Source organism: Pelodiscus sinensis, chromosome 23 (genome assembly GCF_049634645.1).
Source record: "Pelodiscus sinensis isolate JC-2024 chromosome 23, ASM4963464v1, whole genome shotgun sequence".
Lineage (NCBI taxonomy): Eukaryota > Metazoa > Chordata > Testudines > Trionychidae > Pelodiscus > Pelodiscus sinensis.
The window spans coordinates 15,375,984-15,395,513 of record NC_134733.1 but is presented as its reverse complement, the minus strand read 5'-3'; the positions used below and the strand labels follow the sequence as shown (position 1 = coordinate 15,395,513).

Genomic DNA, 19,530 nt, shown 5'->3' with positions numbered 1-19,530 from the left:
ACTCTGGACTGTGCAGAAAGGGTAACACACAACTCTGCCGACGGCGTGCACAAGATCTATGCATTACACTTCGGATGAGACATGAAAACATTTATTTTTGGAACTATGTAACTGCTAAAGTTTTCAGTGGTTACAGGATTACATGCAGAGGGGCAGGTGGGAGCTGGCTTGAAAGCCGTCTCTCCCCCCCACCCTCCAAGCACCACGGCCTGCCTCCCGTTCCCTCCTGCTCACTCTGCCTCCGATACAGAGGCAGCAAGGGGGTGCATGTATCCATGAGGGTTAACCAATGAGTCCAGGCTTCTCTGTTAACCATGTACATGTTAACTTCCCTACTACACACGGGTGAATTTCACCCCAACTGTTGGTGTCAATGAGTTTGCATCCACGCGATTGGTCACCTTGAAGCCACCACACTGCCCTCCCCAGGCAAATGCCCTAGCCCCTAGGCCACATCAGAATGCGCCCCACCATCTCCCCTTCAGGGCACCCCTTACCTCACCTCTCGCAGGGTGGGCGGTACTTGAACCCGCCACCCTGCCCTCCTCAGGCGAGCGGAGGGCTGGTCTCAGTGGAGCGCCTCCATCTTGAGTATCACAAAGAATAGGAGAAGATAACACACTTGCCTCCAGCACCATCCTGCTCCCCGATGGAAATGTTTACTGTATGGCCAGTCTAGCTAACATTGCTTGGCACCAAGGCCTCCCCTTACAGCCTAAGAACGGAGCGGCTTTAACTCTCACAGCCTGCAACAAACTCTGGAGAGGACCCCCCCCCCACACTCCCAGCCTTCAGGATTCACAGCCCTTTCCATGAATACCTTTGCTGGGGGCAAGGAGCCGCACTGCCAGCGCTGAGCATTTCAAGTAGTCAAGATCCCCTTTTAAAAAACAAACACAGAATCATGCTTAAATACTGGGGGAGGAGGGGTTGCCTTCTGAGTTGGGGGGGGGGGGGGTGTCACATTTTCTCCACAACCATGGAGGCTAGACGTTCTTATTCTCACGAATCACAGGAGTCCAGGAGATGGGGATTTAAAATCAACTCCCAACACCATGGAACTCAACAAGACCTCAGAGTTGGCAATGCTGCAGTAGGAACTGCTCTCTAGGATCTCACCCGTGGTCCATCTTGATCAGCTGTCCTGAGCGGCCAGCGCTACACGCTTCCCGAGCCAAGGCATTTACTCACAAGGAGAGAACAGACCCATACCAACACCTGCATGTTACCGAAGGATCCCTGAGGTCTCAATCCCACTATTCCCTAGGTACGTGTGTCCACACACACCCTGCCCCTAATTCATACGCGTTGCTGCACGGAGGAGGAGACGCTTCAGAGACCTAGCTTCTCCCTCGCTGCAGGACGGTGCTCGAGGCAAGCACATTATCTTCTCCTACACTTTATGATACTCAAGATGGAGGCATGCCACTGAGACCAGCCCTGCTGCCTGCAACCCAACTGCACACAAGTCATTAAATATACATTTATGAAGAGAAAAAAAAACCCCTCACTCCCCACACTCTTGTTCCAAGGCTGAATACAGCAACCGAACGAGCTCTGCTGAGCCAAGAGAGACTCTACACTGTGCCTCTCCAGCAATTAACTGCATCAGCAACTTTACAGCCAGAACACGACTTTCCTTTGTTTACAACCAACGTTTCCGTGCAAAACCTGTGCTTTAAAATAGAGACCCGTTTCCTATTTGACACTCAAGCACTTTTCCTCTCGGCTCAATGTCCTGTGTGCGTGGGCAGATAGCGCTGCCACTTAATGGTCAGAGATAGGCGCTGGGAGGATACTGGAAAGAAAAAGTAGGTTACATCCTGGGCTAAAATGAGTTTCTACTGGACTAGGGATGTAAGTAACTAGTCAAGTCACTACTTGACTCATCGCTTCCCTCCCCCCCGCTGCCTAATAGAGGCAGTGGAGGAGGGGGTGGGAGGGGGAGCAGGAGTTAATGCTCGGGGGAGCAGCTTAAAAGCCAGCTTTCCCCCAGCACTGTCTCCACCGGGGGGGGGGGGGGAGGGCGGGGAAGGGGAGCCAGAGGTGCAGCGGGGGACCCAGCGTGAGCTGGAACTGAGCAGTCCTGGATTGTGCTACCTCCCAGATGCAGCACCTCTGCTTTTTAAATGCAGTAACAGCCTAGAGGCTCTTACTACACTTAAACAGCAGAGCTGCAGCAAATCGCCTGATCGACTATTCTATGTATTTCCATTGACTACTCGATTAGCTTTGTAACATGTCTATACTGGACCTGTATTTTCCTACTAGCTATGACGGAGACATGTTAATATACATTATGTATACACATACTACGCAGATGCTTGCCACCGCATTTTGGGTATAGGTTTTATGCACCCAGAAATCATATCAGAAGCCACAAAGTTCAGAGTTAGAACTAAACTTACAGGGGTCCTAATCATTTTACATTATGAAACTCAGGCCTTGTCTACACTTGCACTCTGAAATTGGAGCTGCAGGGATCATAGATAGATGTCTATCAGGGATGGTCTAGAAGTACTGGGTCCTGCCGTGAGGGTAGGGGACTGGACTCACTTACCTCGAGGCCCCTTCCAGTTCTAGTGTTCGATGATCAACCCCCCAGAAGTTGATTTAGACCCACTAAATTTACTGCTGATCATTTGCCCATCAACTCTGGTACACCACAGATCAAGACATGAAAGGGGAGTCAACGGGAAAGTTTCTCCTGTCGACCCCCCGCAATAGACACACCATGGTAACTTGATTTAAGGAAAGTTAACTCCAGCTACGCTATTCGCATAGCTGGAGTTGCATACCTCAGATGTTACTAAGGGACAGACCTGCCCTCAGTCAAGGAACCCCAAACCACCTTAACTCTGCCCCTTTACCCAAGATCTAACCTACCCATTTTTAGGCAGATAATCTTTTGTTTATGGACTTTAGCGGCTGTATCAATAACGTGAAAAATAAGTCTTATGATAGAAAGTTGCTTCCAAACTAGCTATGGAGTAATCATCAGTATTTCATAAGAGAATGAAAATCTCTTGCCTAATGAGTTAGGTGCCTAAATCCCATTGACAATTAGTTGGATGCTTACCTCCCTTACATTACACTTTAAAATACAGATGGGGATTTTCACAGAAAGAAATGCCAGCCAAAAACACCAAACCAAAAAGTGGGGCGGGAGAGAAGAGCTTTGGGATAAGTTGTGTTCTGATTGGTATGGAAGTTTTTCTGGCAAGTGATAAAAAAAATATTTTTAAACTGAGCAGCAACAAAGACAAGCACAGTCTCCTGTAGTAAAAGTTTGAGCTCGACAGGAGGCAGAGGAGAGGGGTTGCACTGTGCTTCCATGCTAGATAAGCTCAGGACTCAAACCAAACTTCAATGCTGGGAGCCTGAATGACAGAGAGGACGGACAGCAAGGCTGATCCTGCAGAGCCAGATGCACAAACTCAAGTGTGCAGTTGCATCAACACTGTTTAACACTAAGTGGGTATGCACACAAGGGCTTATCTGCATACAAACTTGCGTTGAAATAACTGGGGCCAGATCTACACTAGGGGGCAAAACCAAATTAAGATATGCCACTCCAGCTCCATGAAGAGCGCAAGAGGAGTCATCACAGATTAGCTCAATTTACCACAGTGTTCCCACTGGGTGTTTGTGGAGGGGGAAGGGAGGACTGACAGGAGATTCTCCGGTCAATTTCCCTTACACCTCATGACCCAGTGGAGTATCGAAGTTGATGGGAGCATGATCAGCAAGCCATTTAGCAGATCATGACTAGACCCACTAATTCGGCCCCCAGGAAAAATTCATCTCTGCAGCGCTCATCTCTTGGTAAGCGTAGACAAGGTGTAAAATCAGTTTTGATTCACTCCTTTTGTTATTTCAGTGCACGTGCCCACAAACAGATTTGCCATGAAGCAACCAAAAGGGACTCAAACTGATTTAGCCACTCTGGTGCAAGTTTGTGTGTAGGCCAGTTGGAACTCTTTGCCAGAGTAGAGACCGAGTGCTCATGAGGAAAGGCAGCAACATGATTTGGAAACTTGCTGTTCTTCTCCTCCCTTTTTATACCAGAGATTATGCAACCAGAACTGCAAAGCAGTTTTAATCAGCACATGTCCTGCTCTCTTAGAAGACTAATAAAACCACCACAGTGTGCCAGTAAGTGCCGCACCCAGTCACATTCCCTACCCACAAGTCAGTTCTGTGAGCATCTCCTTGTCTATTTCACACGAGGGTGAGGCAGGATGGATAAAGGCGCCAACAGCTGCCGGTCCGCACATCGCAGGCAGAACACAGTGCTTTTCTATGTTTGCACCCACTCCACCCCTTCCCCTCTCAACATGAGATCCTGCCAAAAGTCCGGATGCTAGAATTATAAACTCAAAGCAGAGATTGCAGCCAAGAGACAGTGCTCCATTCTCCAGCATTAATCTTCGCAAGGGGGAGTTAACTTTAGGCAGATGCATGAACCAGCCCTTTTGATTAAGCTAAAATAACTGGAAAGGCCTAAACCAGAATACATCCCCAGCATCCTACCCGCTCAGAGGTATTGCAAACAACTCTAATGAGCCAACCCATGAAGCTAGCGCTCTATAGCAGCAACAAAAACAAAAAACGAAAACCAGATTTATCACCTGACTCTGTCTTACATACAACTCTTATCAAGAGCCAACCTAAACAAAGGAGTTTGAGAAATTAGTTTTGCTTCTCCTTTCCTGCCCCCCTGTTATTTTAGTCTCTGCACTAAGGATGTGAATGGTTAACCAGTCAGCATCACCTTTACTGGCTGATGCATTACAGTTAACCATCGGGGCTGAAGCAGCCCTCTCCTCACCCTCTCCCCTCCCCGTCCCGTCCCATTTAATCAGTTAATCAATTAAATACGGCATTTAACTGGTTACTTTATTAATGGGATTTTACAACCCTACTCTGAGCAGGTGCAGAATTACTAGAAGACCTTGAGAAAGGGCCCTGTTCTTGCCAGATTTCCAGCAGCGTTCTGCTGATGCTAGAGATTGAGATGCACATGAACGTGGAACATTCCAAAGTTGTGGTAGGTTGTGTTTCCACATCCCCAAGCTGAATAGTTACTGAACTCAGCATGTCAGAGCGAGGAGCAATGCTGCTTTTAGCTGTAGAACCAACCACTATGGTTTTTTGGAAGAAAAAAAAAATACCACATCATCCGGTGACACTTTAAATACTAACAGATCTGGGCAGAAGCTTTCATGGGTGCCCATGATGGGTACTGCCCAGCAGAAGCACCTAAGCAATGTCTTAGACTTGGCATCCTTTGGAAGGCCCCAAGCCAAAACATTGGTGATGGCACTTTGGTTTTTTTAGTTCCTGTGCTCCATCTGGTGGTTAGCAAGTTGTCAACCTTGCTTAACTGACCACAAGCAGCTTCTTTCTATGAGGGAAAGGTTAACGAAGCATCTTTCAGATTCTAAGAACACTGACAAGTCTCATCCCAGCAAGCGTATAGAGGCTATTCGAATCGCTCGCCCCCAAAGACTCGTTTATGTCCATGAAACTTCTTACAGCCACTCTGTGAAGTGGAGTCAACCTACTGTGGTAGTGCAGTCATGCCCGTTAGCCTGTAGTCAGACAAAAAAGTTAAGCTGCACTGTTTTCCCCACATCAAATTTCAGTGCTCCTTACAAGCTGTGCGGTCACTCAGGAGAGATCGGAGTGCCCAACAGCTGATCAGCAGAGCCCCACAACCACGTTTTGAGTTTCTCCTGGTGGTGCACGTTTGCCCATGCCTCAATGCCCATAAAATGTATTCCACACACGGAACATTTATAACCACCTCTTCCCACCTGGAGTTGCCCTCTGTCTGGGGACAAGAGAAAAGAGATAATTCAGCCCAGCCCTCTGTTGTGCTATCCAGGTCTGCTCCTCAGGCAACTCCATCAGGCAAAGGAGGGGCCATTCTTAAGAGGCCCATCTCAGTCACAGCCTCGTACTTGATGCACAGTTCTCTTTCAGTTTAAATCCTAACACCCCACAGGGCAGCAGCGGATGCTGGAAAAATAAGACAGCGTGACGCTGCCGCTACCTTCACCCAGAGGCCAGACAAGATGGCACGTGACCCTCTGCCCAAGCTCCCTCCGCCCTGGCGCTAAGAGTGAGCAGAAGGAATGGAGCTCCCTGCCACCTCACGCCCCCATGGCACCTTCCCCTGCTGCCATTTGCCAGAGACCCCCCACGGCCACATGCATTTCTGCTGGGCCCAAGCTCGACTTACAGGATTATACAACACGATGAGCTAATTAAAACGAGGGTTTATTTCGGACCCGGGAAGGGTGACAAGGCAAAATATAGCCTATGACAAGCCTGTGGCGCCTTTGAAGAGCTGCCAAGGTTATTTTTTACCTCAATACATCATGATGAATCGGAGAGCGGATAAAAATAAATAAATAACACGGCTATATTTAGAATAATCAGGGGCAGGGCTGGTTACACTTCTTAGGGAGGAGACTAATATTTAGGGAAGGGGGCAAAGAGAATAGCAGCTGTGGCTACTGCCCTGTATGGCATGGACACTGCTTGGATCGGTTGCGGGTCTCCTGTTATTCCTCCCCCGCCTCTTTCACACCCTCTGACGCTAGCAGCCTCTTGTCGCTTCCCAGTGTTTTCTCTGGCTGGGTCCTCTTCTCCCTGCTCCAGCTGCCTCTGCCCAGTAGGAGGCACTTTACTGATCTTGGCCAGCAGTATCCATTGGAGCTTCCTAAAGCTGCAGCAACACAGGGCCCTCAAAATGAGTCTGAAACTACAGCACTTTCAACGTATTCAGGAGCCACCCAGAGTTAGCCCAGCTTCCCTGAAGAAGAAAAAAAACCCAAACATCACTAACAACTCCACGCCCAAGACATTGTGCCACACCCTCCATGCCCACGCCTGAGGGCAGGTGCACGTCACAGCCCAAGATGGGGAGAGCCGGCTTTTGGGCTCAACTGAAGCAGCTCCTTTTCGCCCCTGGGCCATCCCCACACAATTGGCCACCAGCTCATGTGCACTCAGCTTAGGGTCGCCAGGTGTCCAGAATTTGCGTGTTTTTTTTTTTTAAAAGAGGACAGAAGACACCAGGATTGTGGGATTTAAAGGCGCCGTGACACTTGTGTGCGGTTTTGTTTTTTGCTCAAGAACTTTGTTCCCTGGTGTGTGTTCCTCCCCCCCCCCCCCCAACAACTTAGTTTGCAAGCATGGCAGGGAACAATCATGCAACCCTATTAGCAATCCCGAAACGGGATTTTTTTTTTAAAAGACAAAAGTTAATCTGAAGGTTGGGGTTTGTTTGTTTTTTTGTTTTTAAAAGTCTCTTGGTTTGAGCCCCATCTCCCAGGGATTCTTCTAGCCAAGTGCCTCAAGAGGGGACAGAGATGTAGAATCATGGGATGCAAATCAGGACGCCAACCGTTACATGCTCAGACTTATGGGACACAGTATGTCAGTGGGAGAAGACCCAAGGCCATTCATTTGGAGCTGCTGTCCTGACTACAGCTCCTAGCCCGGAGGAGGGAGACGGACTCTCCCTCCCACAATGAGGGAATACAACAGGGACTTCCTGGGGAAGGATTAATGTGAACAGACCAGGCGGGGGTGGGGGGGGGGGTAGGAGAGGAAATTTTCCCCTTGCCTGAACTTCTCATTGGTGGGAGGCAGCTGGAAACCAAGCACACAGATCAAAGCCAGACTCTCGCCCTTGTCTCTGGCTTCTAAGCAGCAGCAGCGGCCCCCCCCCCCCCTTCACTCTAGCATGAGGCAGGTTTCTTGTTTAGTGTGTGTTTATCAGGGCTGCTAGGAGGAAGAGGGACATCTTTTAGCTCTGGCTGCCCCGGTGCTGGCTAGAGCAAGCCTGAATTTATTTCTGTGCAGACTCTTATGTAAAGCACCGAGGAGATTAGTAGGCAGCTAGTTATAGAGTCATGACACAAACCCCATTTAATAGCCGGAGACTTGTGACAGGTCAGAGATGGGGATGATTTCCATACCTCGTTATCACTATCACGCAGTCACAGCCGGCTCCAATTCGCTGGGGGAAGGAAGAGGATGGATTTACGAGGGACTTCAAGCAACTGCTAGAATAGATCTCCCCCCAGCTATTGTAAAGCCACAAACATGTGGGGGGGGGGGGGGGGTAAGGAACTGCTGTGGGCCCATCTGGGCTGCTTTTTACTAGGATTCTTGAAGGAGAAAGTGCCCAGACACAGGAGGCAAAACTTTCCACTGTTTCATAGCAAGGATCCCAAACCTGACTAGTCCTCAAGAGCAAAAGGGATTTGAGGCCACAAAGTTGTGCACGAGCCCAAAGTGCAGCCCCTAACGAAGTGGGGTGCTGATCTCCAACTAGGACGCCAAGGCACTACAGTTATACCATGGTCGCCAACGTGTCCGCTTTGCTTCAGTTGGCCTGATGCCAGATTCAACAGGCACGGGACAGAACCCCATGCTCCCTAGAGGGGTGGACTCAGGATTTCAAAGCAGGATCCTGTAAGCCAGCCACTGGAGGGGAATGGAGCGACACTGTAGGTTACAGGCAGAAAGCCAAGGTCATTTCCCGAGAAAGGCATCACCTACATCAGGGGTGGGCAAGAATTTTTGCTCAGGGGCCACTTGAAGTAGCCCCAGGCCACCCCAAAAGGGCGGGGCCTAAACAGGAAGGGGCGGGGCTACCCACCCCCAAACCATGATTGGTCTGGAAGTGAGGGAGCCCTTTTGCTCTCCCTTCCCACTAGGCACCCATGCCTTGCAAGAGGCTTGGCACGCTCCCTCATCCCAAGGCCAACCAGGACAGGGACAGAGCGGAGAAGGCTTTGCGCACTCCCCTGCCCCTAACTGGCCTGGAGTGGGGGAGAAGTAGGGCCTCAGTGGGACAGATCCACCCGCTTGGCAGGCTGGATCCGGCCCGCTGAGGCCCTTTTGCCCACCCCTGACCTCCATACTGCCCCCAGCCATCATCGCAGAGAACGAAAAAGAGATCTGGTGCCCCAGCTGGCAAGTTTCCCCTACGACCTTCTTAAACGAGCAGCCTCACAAGCAGCACTGGCCATTGCAGGGCACTGCCCTCCACTGGGGGAGCCAGCACTGCAAGGCACGCGCGAGCGAGACGCAGTACGCCTGGAACAGGCGGAAGAGAATTCCACGGGACGTTCCGACCGGGCGCAGGGGGCACCACGAGGCAGCAATTAAAGGGCTACCCTGCCATTTCCAGAGGTGCTGGGTGCTCACCACGGCACCGCTCCCACCCAGTGTGGGGCTACATGCATCCTTCCCTAAAGCCCTGAGCAGATGGGCCTGCCCTTCCTCCCACGGGCAGCCGTACGTGACTTCTCTCCAGAGGCAGGGGGAGAGGAGGCATGAAAAGCAGGCTGGGAACCGCACCCTGACCATCTCTTCCCGCACAGGAAGCCTGAGAGCAGATGCTTGCTCAGAGATAGGCCCTTACCTGATAAGATACCAGGTCTGTTACAGCCACCGGCAGCCTGCCCAGAGAGCCCTGCTCCTCCCGCCCTCACCCCCTCCGGCCTGAAGAACCTGCAACAGGACAGATTAACGGAATCGCTCCTTGCTCTAGCAGGCTCGCCAGCCAGCCATCCATGGGGGCTGCCTCTGTGATTCATGCTGGAGCATGTATCTGCCAGGTGCTTTAAAAAAAACCCACCCCACACACAGATCGTCTCAGCCAAGGGCAGGGGGTGCAGCCACCAGGAGATCTCAGTCCATTTACTAAGGCATCTGCTGTTCCTGTGTTGAAGCATGTGAGCCATAGCGGGTCAGACCAAAGGTCCAGCTAGCCAAGTAGCCGGTCTTCTGACACCAGCCGATACCAGGTGCCCCAGGGGGAATGAAGGGAAGAGGGAATTATCAAGCAATCCAGCCCCTGTCGCCCATTCTAGCTTCTGGCAAACAGGGGTTAGGGCGGGGCAGGGCACTTAAGGTGCAGGGTCCAGATGCAGCCTCCTGACTTGCCTGGATCCAACTCCCAAGGCTCTGGGCTCCCCCCACCCCACCACTCAAGAGCCCACGGGGCTGGAGAACACAAAATCTTCTAGGCTTGGCCCTATCTAGTGTGGGAGTGGAATGTGGGAGTGTCCCTCCTGCTAAGCTGGGGGCCACGTCAGTAAGATTTGATTGTTTTCTTTTGCTTCTCACTTGTTTGTGCCCCCGCACAACTGACTTTTCTGTGGGTCAGTAGCCTCTGATCCAAAAAAAGGTTCCCCACCCCTGGATTAGGAACCACATTCCTACCCATCCTGGCTAATAGCCATTGATGGCCCTACCCTGCATGAATTTATCTAGTTCTTTTTTGAACTCCATTGTCTTGGCCCTCACAACATCCTCTGGCAAGGAGTTCCACAGGTTGCCTGTGTGTTGTATGAAGAAACATTTCCTTTTGTTTGTTTTAAACCTGCTACTTATTAATTTCATTTGGTGACCTATAGTGAAGCAGTAACATCGATGGCTCCTTATTTCTGTTAATTCGTATCCTGAGGACACAGGTAAATTCATACAAGACAATTTGAAAGGAATGGAGAAAGTTCTGCTGACCTTTGCTTCGTTACTCAGCAACAGCCGAAGGGTGGAGGGCTGCACTGGAACAGATGGACTTATAGGGATGAATTTAGAGCCTCATCTCTAGAGGGATCAGCACAGGAAACGTTAAGTAACTGTCTGACTTCCCACCTGCCCCACACTGTAAATGGTTTAAGAGACCAGGCAGCAGCCAAATGGAAAATATTTGGAAATCATTCTAATGGTGCACATCAAGAATCGGGGGGGGGGGAGGGGGGGAGGGCGTGGCGGCGGGGGAGTTTAAAAAAAAGGCAGAAGGAGAGGAAGCTTCATGTTTCTTCTGTCTGTATGTTTATGGACAGTAATCCGGCAGAGCAGTCGCTTGCGGTCACTCCCTAAACTCTGAAAGGGCAAATGGCACATTAGCTGTAGAGGGGTTTGTGAACAATCAATCCTACCAACCTCCTTTTTAAACGTGATCAAATCTTTTAGATGCCCTGGATAGGGATACAAGCAACTAGTCAACTACCCGATAAGCCTAGGCTTAATGGGAGGTCAAGTCACTACTCGACTAGTCACATCCCCCCCACCCTCCATATCAGGAGCAGCAAGGGGGGAGCAGAAGCTGATGCTGGGGAGAGCCAGCTTAAATGCTGGTTCCCACCCTTTGTGGGGTGGGGCAGAGGTGCAGTGGGGAACCCAGGGCGAGCGAGGACTGAAGCAGTCCCTACTCATGCTGGGTCCTGATTGCTGTACCTGCCTTTTAAACATAGTGAGAGCCATGGGCAGCTCTTACTACATTTAAAAGGCAGAGGTGCAGCAGGGATAGCTAGTGCTCTGCCCCCAATGGAAATTTGATTGACTACTTGATTAGCTAATTAATTGAAATTTAACTTCCTTCCTCCCTCCCCCCACCCAGGGCTAGGGCTGAGACCTGATCTGCAGAGGGGGAGAGGGAGGAGGAGAGAGAGAGAGAGAGAGAGAGAGAGAGAGAGGTGTACAGACTTTGGAGAGATTTCACATTGGAATGTCTGTGGCAAGACTGGAACAGGTAGGACACATGCACAATTTCCAGCTTACTTCCTGATTTTTAAATGGCAGAAGGAACTGGCAGTTCTTGCCCCCAAAAGAAGGGAATTTCCAAGGAGTGTCACAAGCGAGAGTTCTCCTACACGAGGCTGTTCTTCGCTTCCACCCAAGCCAGCATGCGTTTGGTTTGCGACACGCAGGGGTATAGCCGCAGACTTCCCCCAAAGTCCTCTTCATTTTAACAGGAGGCGGGCTGAAGCTTTCTACAGTTTCTCCCTTGCATGGCTGGGGGTCCTTGGGTGGAGTTCATGTATGGCAAGCTCCCAAGAGCCAGCATTCTATGAAACAGACTTGCAATTCCAGCAGATTTCTCTGCTTTTCCACCCTACAGGAAGTGGGGCGAGGGAAAGCAGGAGGAGACGTTAAATCTCTCTCCTCCACATGTCCCTCCGTCACTGCGGGCAGACAAAGTGCAGGCCTTTGAAGAGCGCCCTCGATAGAAGCCGCAGTTTGAGCTGTTTGCAAAAAAAAAAAAAAAAAGCGCGCAGCATCTATACAGGAAGAGCCCAGTTCCTGATTTCCAGTTTGGTTTAATAAGAAGAATTTCCTTCTTCCCTTCAGACTCACGCAGGAAGCCTGCAAACAGACCAGCTTCGTAAGCTGATTAGCTTCCATCCTACACACGTTTCCTGAAACACAGAAGTGATTTGCAGGAGTTACTCTCCATTCTGCCCTCAAAGGTAGCAAGTGAGATTCTGGCCAGGGGAGCAGGTTCGGGTTCAAGAAAGCCAACGAGCAACCAAAAGGATTCTTGCCTGGGAAGACTGCATTCTACTGGCACTTCCCTCCACCCTAGTAAAACAGGTCCCTATTTTTGGCAGTCCTGAGACTGCCAGTCCCTCGGGCAGCAGTTGCATGAGTTGGAGCAAGTGCAGCACCCAAATGTTGTGTGGTGAGCCATTTGGAAAGACAAACCCTGGGCGTGAGCTTTAGACACAAGCTGTATTTCAAGGGTAGCAGGGCAGCCAAGTAAGGAAAGAGCCATCCAGAATATTACAGGTACTTCTAGGACGTTCATCACACCAGCCCACATGACTCACGACACCCACGTGAAGGGACGTGTTCTCCATCTCACAGATGAAGCAATTGAGACTGAGTGTGGAAGTGACTTGCCCAGGTCACACAGTGCATCAGTGGCAGATCCGGGACCAGAAACCAGGTCTCCCAAGCAGTGTGCCCTCTAACCTTTTCCATGCATGTGAGAATTTTTTCCATCCATGTGCGGAACAAATTTTCTTGCGCTCTAAGGCATGTGCAAATGTGCACCACAGTAGAAACAACCTAGCTGTGGCCGGTTGCTAATCTCTCCCAGTGGCCACACAAGTGCACAGCTTACAGGGAACACTGCTCACAGATTGTGCCAGGCCACCCTGAACAAGAAAGGAGCTGGCTGGCACAGGCCAGGCCATGGCTCGGCGCAGGGGAAGCAGAGATCCCATGAGACAGAGGAAGAGTCGAGGCCCTTGCCAGGGACAGAAGAGCGTCAGACAGGTACAGAATCCGGGCTCACTGCCTGCACTGCCTTCGAGCGCATTAAAGGCACGGAGCTGAGACCAATACACAGTGGTCGCCATTAGACACTAAGGCTGTGAGGGGAGAACTCAGCCTCCCACCCTCATGCCAGAGACGAATCAACTGCGGGTGGGGGGGCGGGGGGGGGAGGGAGAAGATGCCCAGTGTGTAGGAACAGCTCCTGCTGCCGGGGGGGGGGGGGGGGGGGGGCAGCCATTGCCCCAGGGCCCAGTGATTCTAAAGGGCCCAGGGCTCTCAGATGCTGCTACTATGGCAGCACCGAGCTCTGGATCCTCTACATTGCTACTGGAGCACTGCATGGCAGGCTAAGGGCTGGCTGCCCCGGCCCTTGCAGAGTGAAGCGCCACCCCAGCATGACTGTCGGCTCGGGGCCCAGCATGACTGTCGGCTCCCCCGATCACACTGCAGGAGAAGGCTTAGCTTGTTCCCCCCACCGTGAGTCCACAGAGAGGTTACGACCACAGGCTGCCAAGGGAATCACCTCTCCAGCTTAAGCCACAGACACTCATGCTTGGAGCCCCAAACATCCAGGTTCAAATCCTGCCAGTGATTGGGGAAGGGGGGGGGGGGGGGGAGGAGTGAGGGGACATGGGCCATAACAATACTATGGCAAAGGATGGTTATCTTCCAGGGGCAGTCAGGGAGGTTGCAGCCCTACAGCCCTTGGAGGCAGCCAGCTAGAGTCATTTACTAGCCACAACCGAGCTGCTCCTTGACCATCAGCAGCCAGATGGGGAAGGCAGGTCAGCTGCTCCACCTATGCACACCAAGCCCTGACCCATCGGGATCTAGCGACTGGCTTTCGGAACCAAGGGGAAGAAGAGGGGCGTTTGAAGGGTCTTGTCCTCTGTTAGCAATAGAATGGAAAGGGAGGGGCTGCTACGTTTCTCTTTGGTGCACCTGCAGCTTCCAGTCCATCTGTGGCTACAGAGGGTGAGGAATTCTCTTCAGAACACACTGGACAGAAACGGCCGAATCACGGAAACACGTTTTTGTTGCTTTTCCTCTGAGCCTGTGACTGAAAATACCTGACCTGCATCCGTCATGCTGGCTCTGTCACTGGCTGGGCTAGCAACCAGCTGCAGAAGAGACTCGGGTCAGCAGCCAAGCAGCTACACCAGAGATGAGACACCAGGCACCTCACAGAGACATTATGACCCAATGGCAGCAAGGGGCTCGTTGGTATTGGGACTGATCCCAGATTTAAACCTAGACAAGCCACTGGTCAGGGGCGTGGCCCCATGGGGAAAGCAAGGGTCCTTCTGAGGACATCCTAGTTGGGCCCTCTCCCTATTGCACTAAAGCGATTGTCCTTGACTAGCGACAAGGAGTCCTGTAGCACCTTCTAGACCAAGAGATGTATTGGAACATAAGCTTTCGTGGGCAAAGACCCACTTTGTCAGATGCAGGTAGTGGAAATTTCCAGAGGTAGGTATAAATATGCAGGCAAGAATCAGGCTAGAGATAACGAGGTAAATTCAATCAGGGAGAATGAGGCCCACTTCTATTAGCTGATCTGGAGGTGTGAACACCAAGAGAGGAGAAACTGCATCTGAGGAAGTGGGTCTTTGCCCACGAAAGCTTATGCTCCGATACATCTGTTAGTCTAGAAGGTGCTACAGGACTCGTCGCTTTTGCAGATCCAGACTAACACGGCTACCCCTTGATACTTGTCCTTGACTAGAATCCGAGACACACCGCTTCCCTGGGACACACACAGCAAGCGGGAGATGCCGCATCATTTTGATTTCACAGAATGCTTCACATGTTCTGTCTGCAGTAGTGTTAGTGAGTCTGAAAAAAAAAAATCCACGTTTTAAACTTCCCTTTCAGCCAACCCAGACCTTCCCCACCCCCCAGCTGCCAAAGCATGCAGCTACTGAAAACACTTATGGTTAATATTTAGTCAGATTCAGTTCAGAAAATACGCGTGTTCTCTGGTGAGAGAGCGGGACGCTTGGACCACAGGTTTCAGGCCGTCTGAGGGAGGGCAGCAGGGTTTTGGCATTATGTTTCCTGTTGCAATAGGTCAGGGTTTAAAACCCAAACAGGAAAATGTAAAGGGGCAGTTCAAGGCATTTGCAGGTTCATTTTATAACTTCAACACCTCAGAGCCCTGGTAATGCCAGATCTTCAGCACATTAATGTGATACAACATATCACCTCGTGGAAGGCAAATTAGCGTGGAAAACCCTCAGAAACAGGTCCTATGCTGATTTCTTGCTGCTTCACACTCAAGCACTGGCTTTCCCTACTAGCTATCGGTGAACCGGAACCTTAAAAAAGGGACCCCTGGTTGCACGCTGCAAAATGAAAAGTGGACAAAGGGCTTTGGAAGTCAGGGCTGCTTCCTAGTTAATCCACTCAGCTCAAACGGAATCTTTTCTCTAAGCAGACACATGTTGTGGAGTCCACAACAGATCTGAATTTCGAACCCCCAGAGCTCAGGATTGTTTGGATCAAGGGGTTTTCGGTTCAGCGCATTATAAAATTGGAAGCATTTGGCAAACTTCTGATACTTTTGCCTATTATTTGAGTCCCCCCCTTCCCTCACCAAGTCCTGATAACCTCCTCCCTTAGTTGTTCCATTGTCAGATGTGCTGACAAGAGCAACTAGTACCTGTGGGGAGAGGAGATGCAGGGAGGGCCACCCAGAGGGGTATGCGAGGAAACCCCATTTAGCAATTTAAATTTCGGCAAGGGTACAGAGGAGTGGTGCACTTCTGAGTGCTACCACTCACCTGCATGTACCATGCTGGAAGCTTTTCTGCCAAGATTTCCAGCCTGTTTCTTTTTAGCACTAAGGGATGTGGCAAAGCTTGAAGTATGACAAACATTTAAACTTTGCCTTTGGCCCTTCACTCAGCAGGAAGCATGAAACAAGGCCACCTGCAGATATCCAGTCACACAGGGTTAACCCGGGATACCTACATGCATACTCCAGGGTTACCGGTAAGTCTTCTACACTGCATAAGACCTGTTCAAACAAGCCACCCTTGATTGCTCCATGGTCTGCTGAGGAGGACTCTCTTTTATATTACAGTGAAATGCTGAATGAGAGAGACTTTCAGAGTGTTAATTCGGGGGCCCAATTGCCACAATCCCAGCAAAAGTCCAAATACCCACCCACCTCGAAGGTCCCTTCAACAGTTCGGAACACAGAGGTGGATACAAATATTGGTTTCTTCCAGGGGTCAGAATGGGGAAGATAGGGAATTGATGACCCAACTGTTTGCAGTTTGGCAGGTACAGAGGCTATTAGAGACCGTGGCATAATGCTTATGCTACACTTAGATGCATTAAGGGCACTTTCGCCGTGAAATGGCAACGTTCCCACCGACTTCCATAGGGAAAGGATTTTGCCCTTACATTTGCAGTGAACTCACTTGTAAATGCTTACACCAAGCTGCAAGTTTAACTCGTTCCCTCCTTCGAGGGGGAACTCTGCAGTCTATGGACTGAAACAAATACAAAGGCTGCTGTTTGGCACTGGGCCTCGTGGAAAAAGCCAGAAGAGAAGTACCATCTTCACGGGCCTCTTCCGATACATTTACACTGCACACTAAGCCTGAGCTCTGAAACAGGTTTCAGCCCAGTATTTCCTCCTGACCACGCAGAGCTCAGTCTGACTCGGGTCAGCAGCAAGCACTCAAGACCCACGTGGGCCAAAGCTCAAATCCTGCTGCAACTTGGGTTCACACTGTCATTCTGGCTCAAACCACAGATCTGAGTCACATGGTCTGTATAATGCAGTACGGACAGACTAGCACAACGGAGATCACTGGGTGGAACAACTATAAATTCAGGCTTCCAATGTAACGTGCGCACCCAAGTGGGAGTGTGCAAACACAAGTCCGCAAGGCTAGATCCTGCTGACCCAGGTTTCCAATGCACTACAGACGTACTTCAGAGGATGCTCATATTAGCAAGGAGCCTGGGATGTGCTGATTGCGAACAGTCACTGTAGAATGCACAGACACCACCAGTAGGGTTGCCATATGATTGAGCCATGCCAGATGGTTGAAAAAAATATCGAACACCCCCCCTCCCAAAATAAAATAAAAAAAATAAAAAATAATAATAAAACAGCATGGCCCCTTTCAGAGCGAGTGCAGAGTTAGAAGAGGGATAGGAACAGGGGAGCGGTTGAGCACTAAGACCAAGGGAAGGCATTGCTTCCCCTTGGTCTTTGGGCTTCTTGCCAGGGGCCATTTTGTGTTCTTGTTCAAGCCAGAACTTAGCTTCCCTGCGGAACCAGGTAAGCAAGGGGGTTGGAGGTGTAGTGCCTGGGGAGGGGGGGGAAGAGAAGGGCAGAGAGGCCTGGGGTTGGGCCTGAGCACTAGGATTGCCAGGTGTCCAGTATTTTTGCCTCCTGGCCGTGGGGGGAAAAAAAAAAAAATCAGAAAATACCGGACATTTTAGGTGTCCGGTATTTACTGAATTTTTTTTAAACCGGACAGGAGGCAAAAATACCGGACTGTCCGGGTCAATACTGGACACCTGGCAACCCTAACCTCTAGAGGCTTTGAGTTAGCAGCAAGTTTCAGATGTAACATGCCCTTAAGAAGAAAGGCTTCCATGTACAGACAGAATGGAAAGGAGGAAGCCCCACTGCACCCTTCTGGGGGGCTACTTTCCCTAAGGCATAAGAGCTACATAGAACTGTGCACCATTTGGGGCTGCAGCCAATTGCCATTAGCCACAGCAACCCAGTTCTAGTCACCCCCTCTCAAAAAGCATCAAGTGGAACTGGAAAAGGTTCCAAGAGGGCAACAAAGATGCTCAACGGTATGGTACGGCTTGCATCCGAGGAGAAACTAAAGAGATTAGGACTGTTCATCTTAAAAAAAGACAACTAAAGGTGTAGGAAAGTGAAAGAGTTAATTATCTCTTCACACACACACCCCAACCTCAGGGGGACTGAAACAAAAAGTAATTATATTTAATTTAATAATTTTGTATTATTATTTAAAAGTAATAGGTTTAAACAAATCTAAGGAAGTACTTCACACAGCACAGCCCGCCATCCTGGGGAACTCATTGCCACTACATGTTGTCAAGGCCAAAAGTGTAACTGGGTACAAAAAAAGAATTAAATTAAGCCCATGGAGGATAAATCAATGGCTATTAGCCAAGATGGTCAGCCACTCTAAGTTAGGAATGAAGACTGAGAGCATCACTCCAACTGCCCTGTTAATCCCCCTGAAGCTCTGGCACTGAGCTAGATGGACCATTGGTCTGACCCAACATGGCCGTCCTCATGTACGAGGGCCCAGATTCTGAGCTCAGGTTAGTGCCACTCAACTGATGACAAAGAGGGATGATGTCAGCCTAAGTAAATTCTGGATCTGGCCCAATGAGCTAGCATTTGCTACAGAACTGGTTTCTAGAGCAAGCAAGGCATTTTTCCCATAAACTGTTTCAACTGAAAAAATGCCGCTTCATCAAAACGGGTTGGTTTTGATGCATCTCCCAACACAAGACAAACATTTTGGAAAAAAAAAGTTTTGATAATTCCAGACATTAACGTTTTCAACCAGAGAAGATTTTTAATACTCCAAACATTTCATTTTGACATTTTTGGTTTTAACCTACATTTACTGAAGTTTCAGAACAAGTTGTTTTGAAATTTACTAAAAGTGTCAATTAAAAGTGTCAAAATCCAAAATGAAGTGTTTTGACACAAAGTAGAAAAATGTGTTTTGTGTTCTGGAAAACTTGAGGTTGATTTTGTTCAGATTGGCACAAAACTCTTTTCATTCACTCAATTTTCCTGGGATGCGAAGACCAGTTCCCACCCAGCTCTGCTTTTTCCTTCTTCCTAAGCCCTGGAGTCGCAGGGAACTGATGGAACTAAAAGGACATAACTAGATCTTGCAGGAGCCAGCCAAAAATGGTAAGCAACAGTACAAGTGCTGTGGGTACCCTTTCTAGGAACAATTCATAAGCATGCAGGACCTAGGAGCAGCTGGGAAGATTTATCCACTCAGATCTCTACATCACAGCAAGAGACCTCTAATCTCACCGGAGTGGATTTAAGCATGAGGCTGGAGGAACTATTCTTAGATGCCCGTGCTGCTTAGCAAGCCAGCTGGGGTGTTTCACCAGAACCCTGCCTGCTGCTCTTCTTAAGCTTACAGATTTGGTGTTTTTCTGACTGTCAAAGGCTTGAAGCCTTAACTGGAGCAGATGCCATTAAAGGATGAAGGAATGGAAGGAAGAAGCAACTTTTATTATTATTAATAATATAATCAGGCTGCTTTTGGGAACCAATACACCAAAACATTAGAGGAAGTTAGGGAGCCACTGCTGGTGTCCTGTTGCAGTTTTAAAACGAACAAACCCATTTCCCTCTACTGCACACCTGTGAACACTTGTCAGTTTACACACTCT

The 19,530-nt window shown here is 49.8% G+C and overlaps 1 protein-coding gene and 1 long non-coding RNA gene across 5 annotated transcripts in view; both read right to left on the bottom strand.

Annotated features, from left to right (window-relative positions):
• LOC102443910 (tyrosine-protein phosphatase non-receptor type 11-like) overlaps positions 1–19,530 on the bottom strand; it is a 110,961-nt gene that overhangs the window by 85,551 nt on the left and 5,880 nt on the right. For 2 of the 4 annotated variants that reach the window (XM_075906702.1, XM_075906703.1), the window contains exons 1-2: positions 16,069–17,143; positions 14,836–14,931 (exon numbers count right to left, since the gene is read on the bottom strand). The exons of 1 other annotated variant lie outside the window; for it this stretch is intronic. In XM_075906702.1, coding sequence (XP_075762817.1) covers positions 14,836–14,931; positions 16,069–16,109 — 137 coding nt within the window. In that variant the 5' untranslated portion in view covers positions 16,110–17,143. Of the gene's footprint in view, positions 1–14,835; positions 14,932–16,068; positions 17,144–19,530 lie in introns of those variants that run through there. One more of the 4 variants, XM_075906704.1, reaches the window with a different exon arrangement.
• LOC142819447 (uncharacterized) lies at positions 12,110–14,829 on the bottom strand. Its single transcript, XR_012897358.1, has 2 exons — positions 14,038–14,829; positions 12,110–12,233 (listed from the first exon to the last, which is right to left on the bottom strand). It is a non-coding gene; the product is annotated as an uncharacterized LOC142819447 (long non-coding RNA).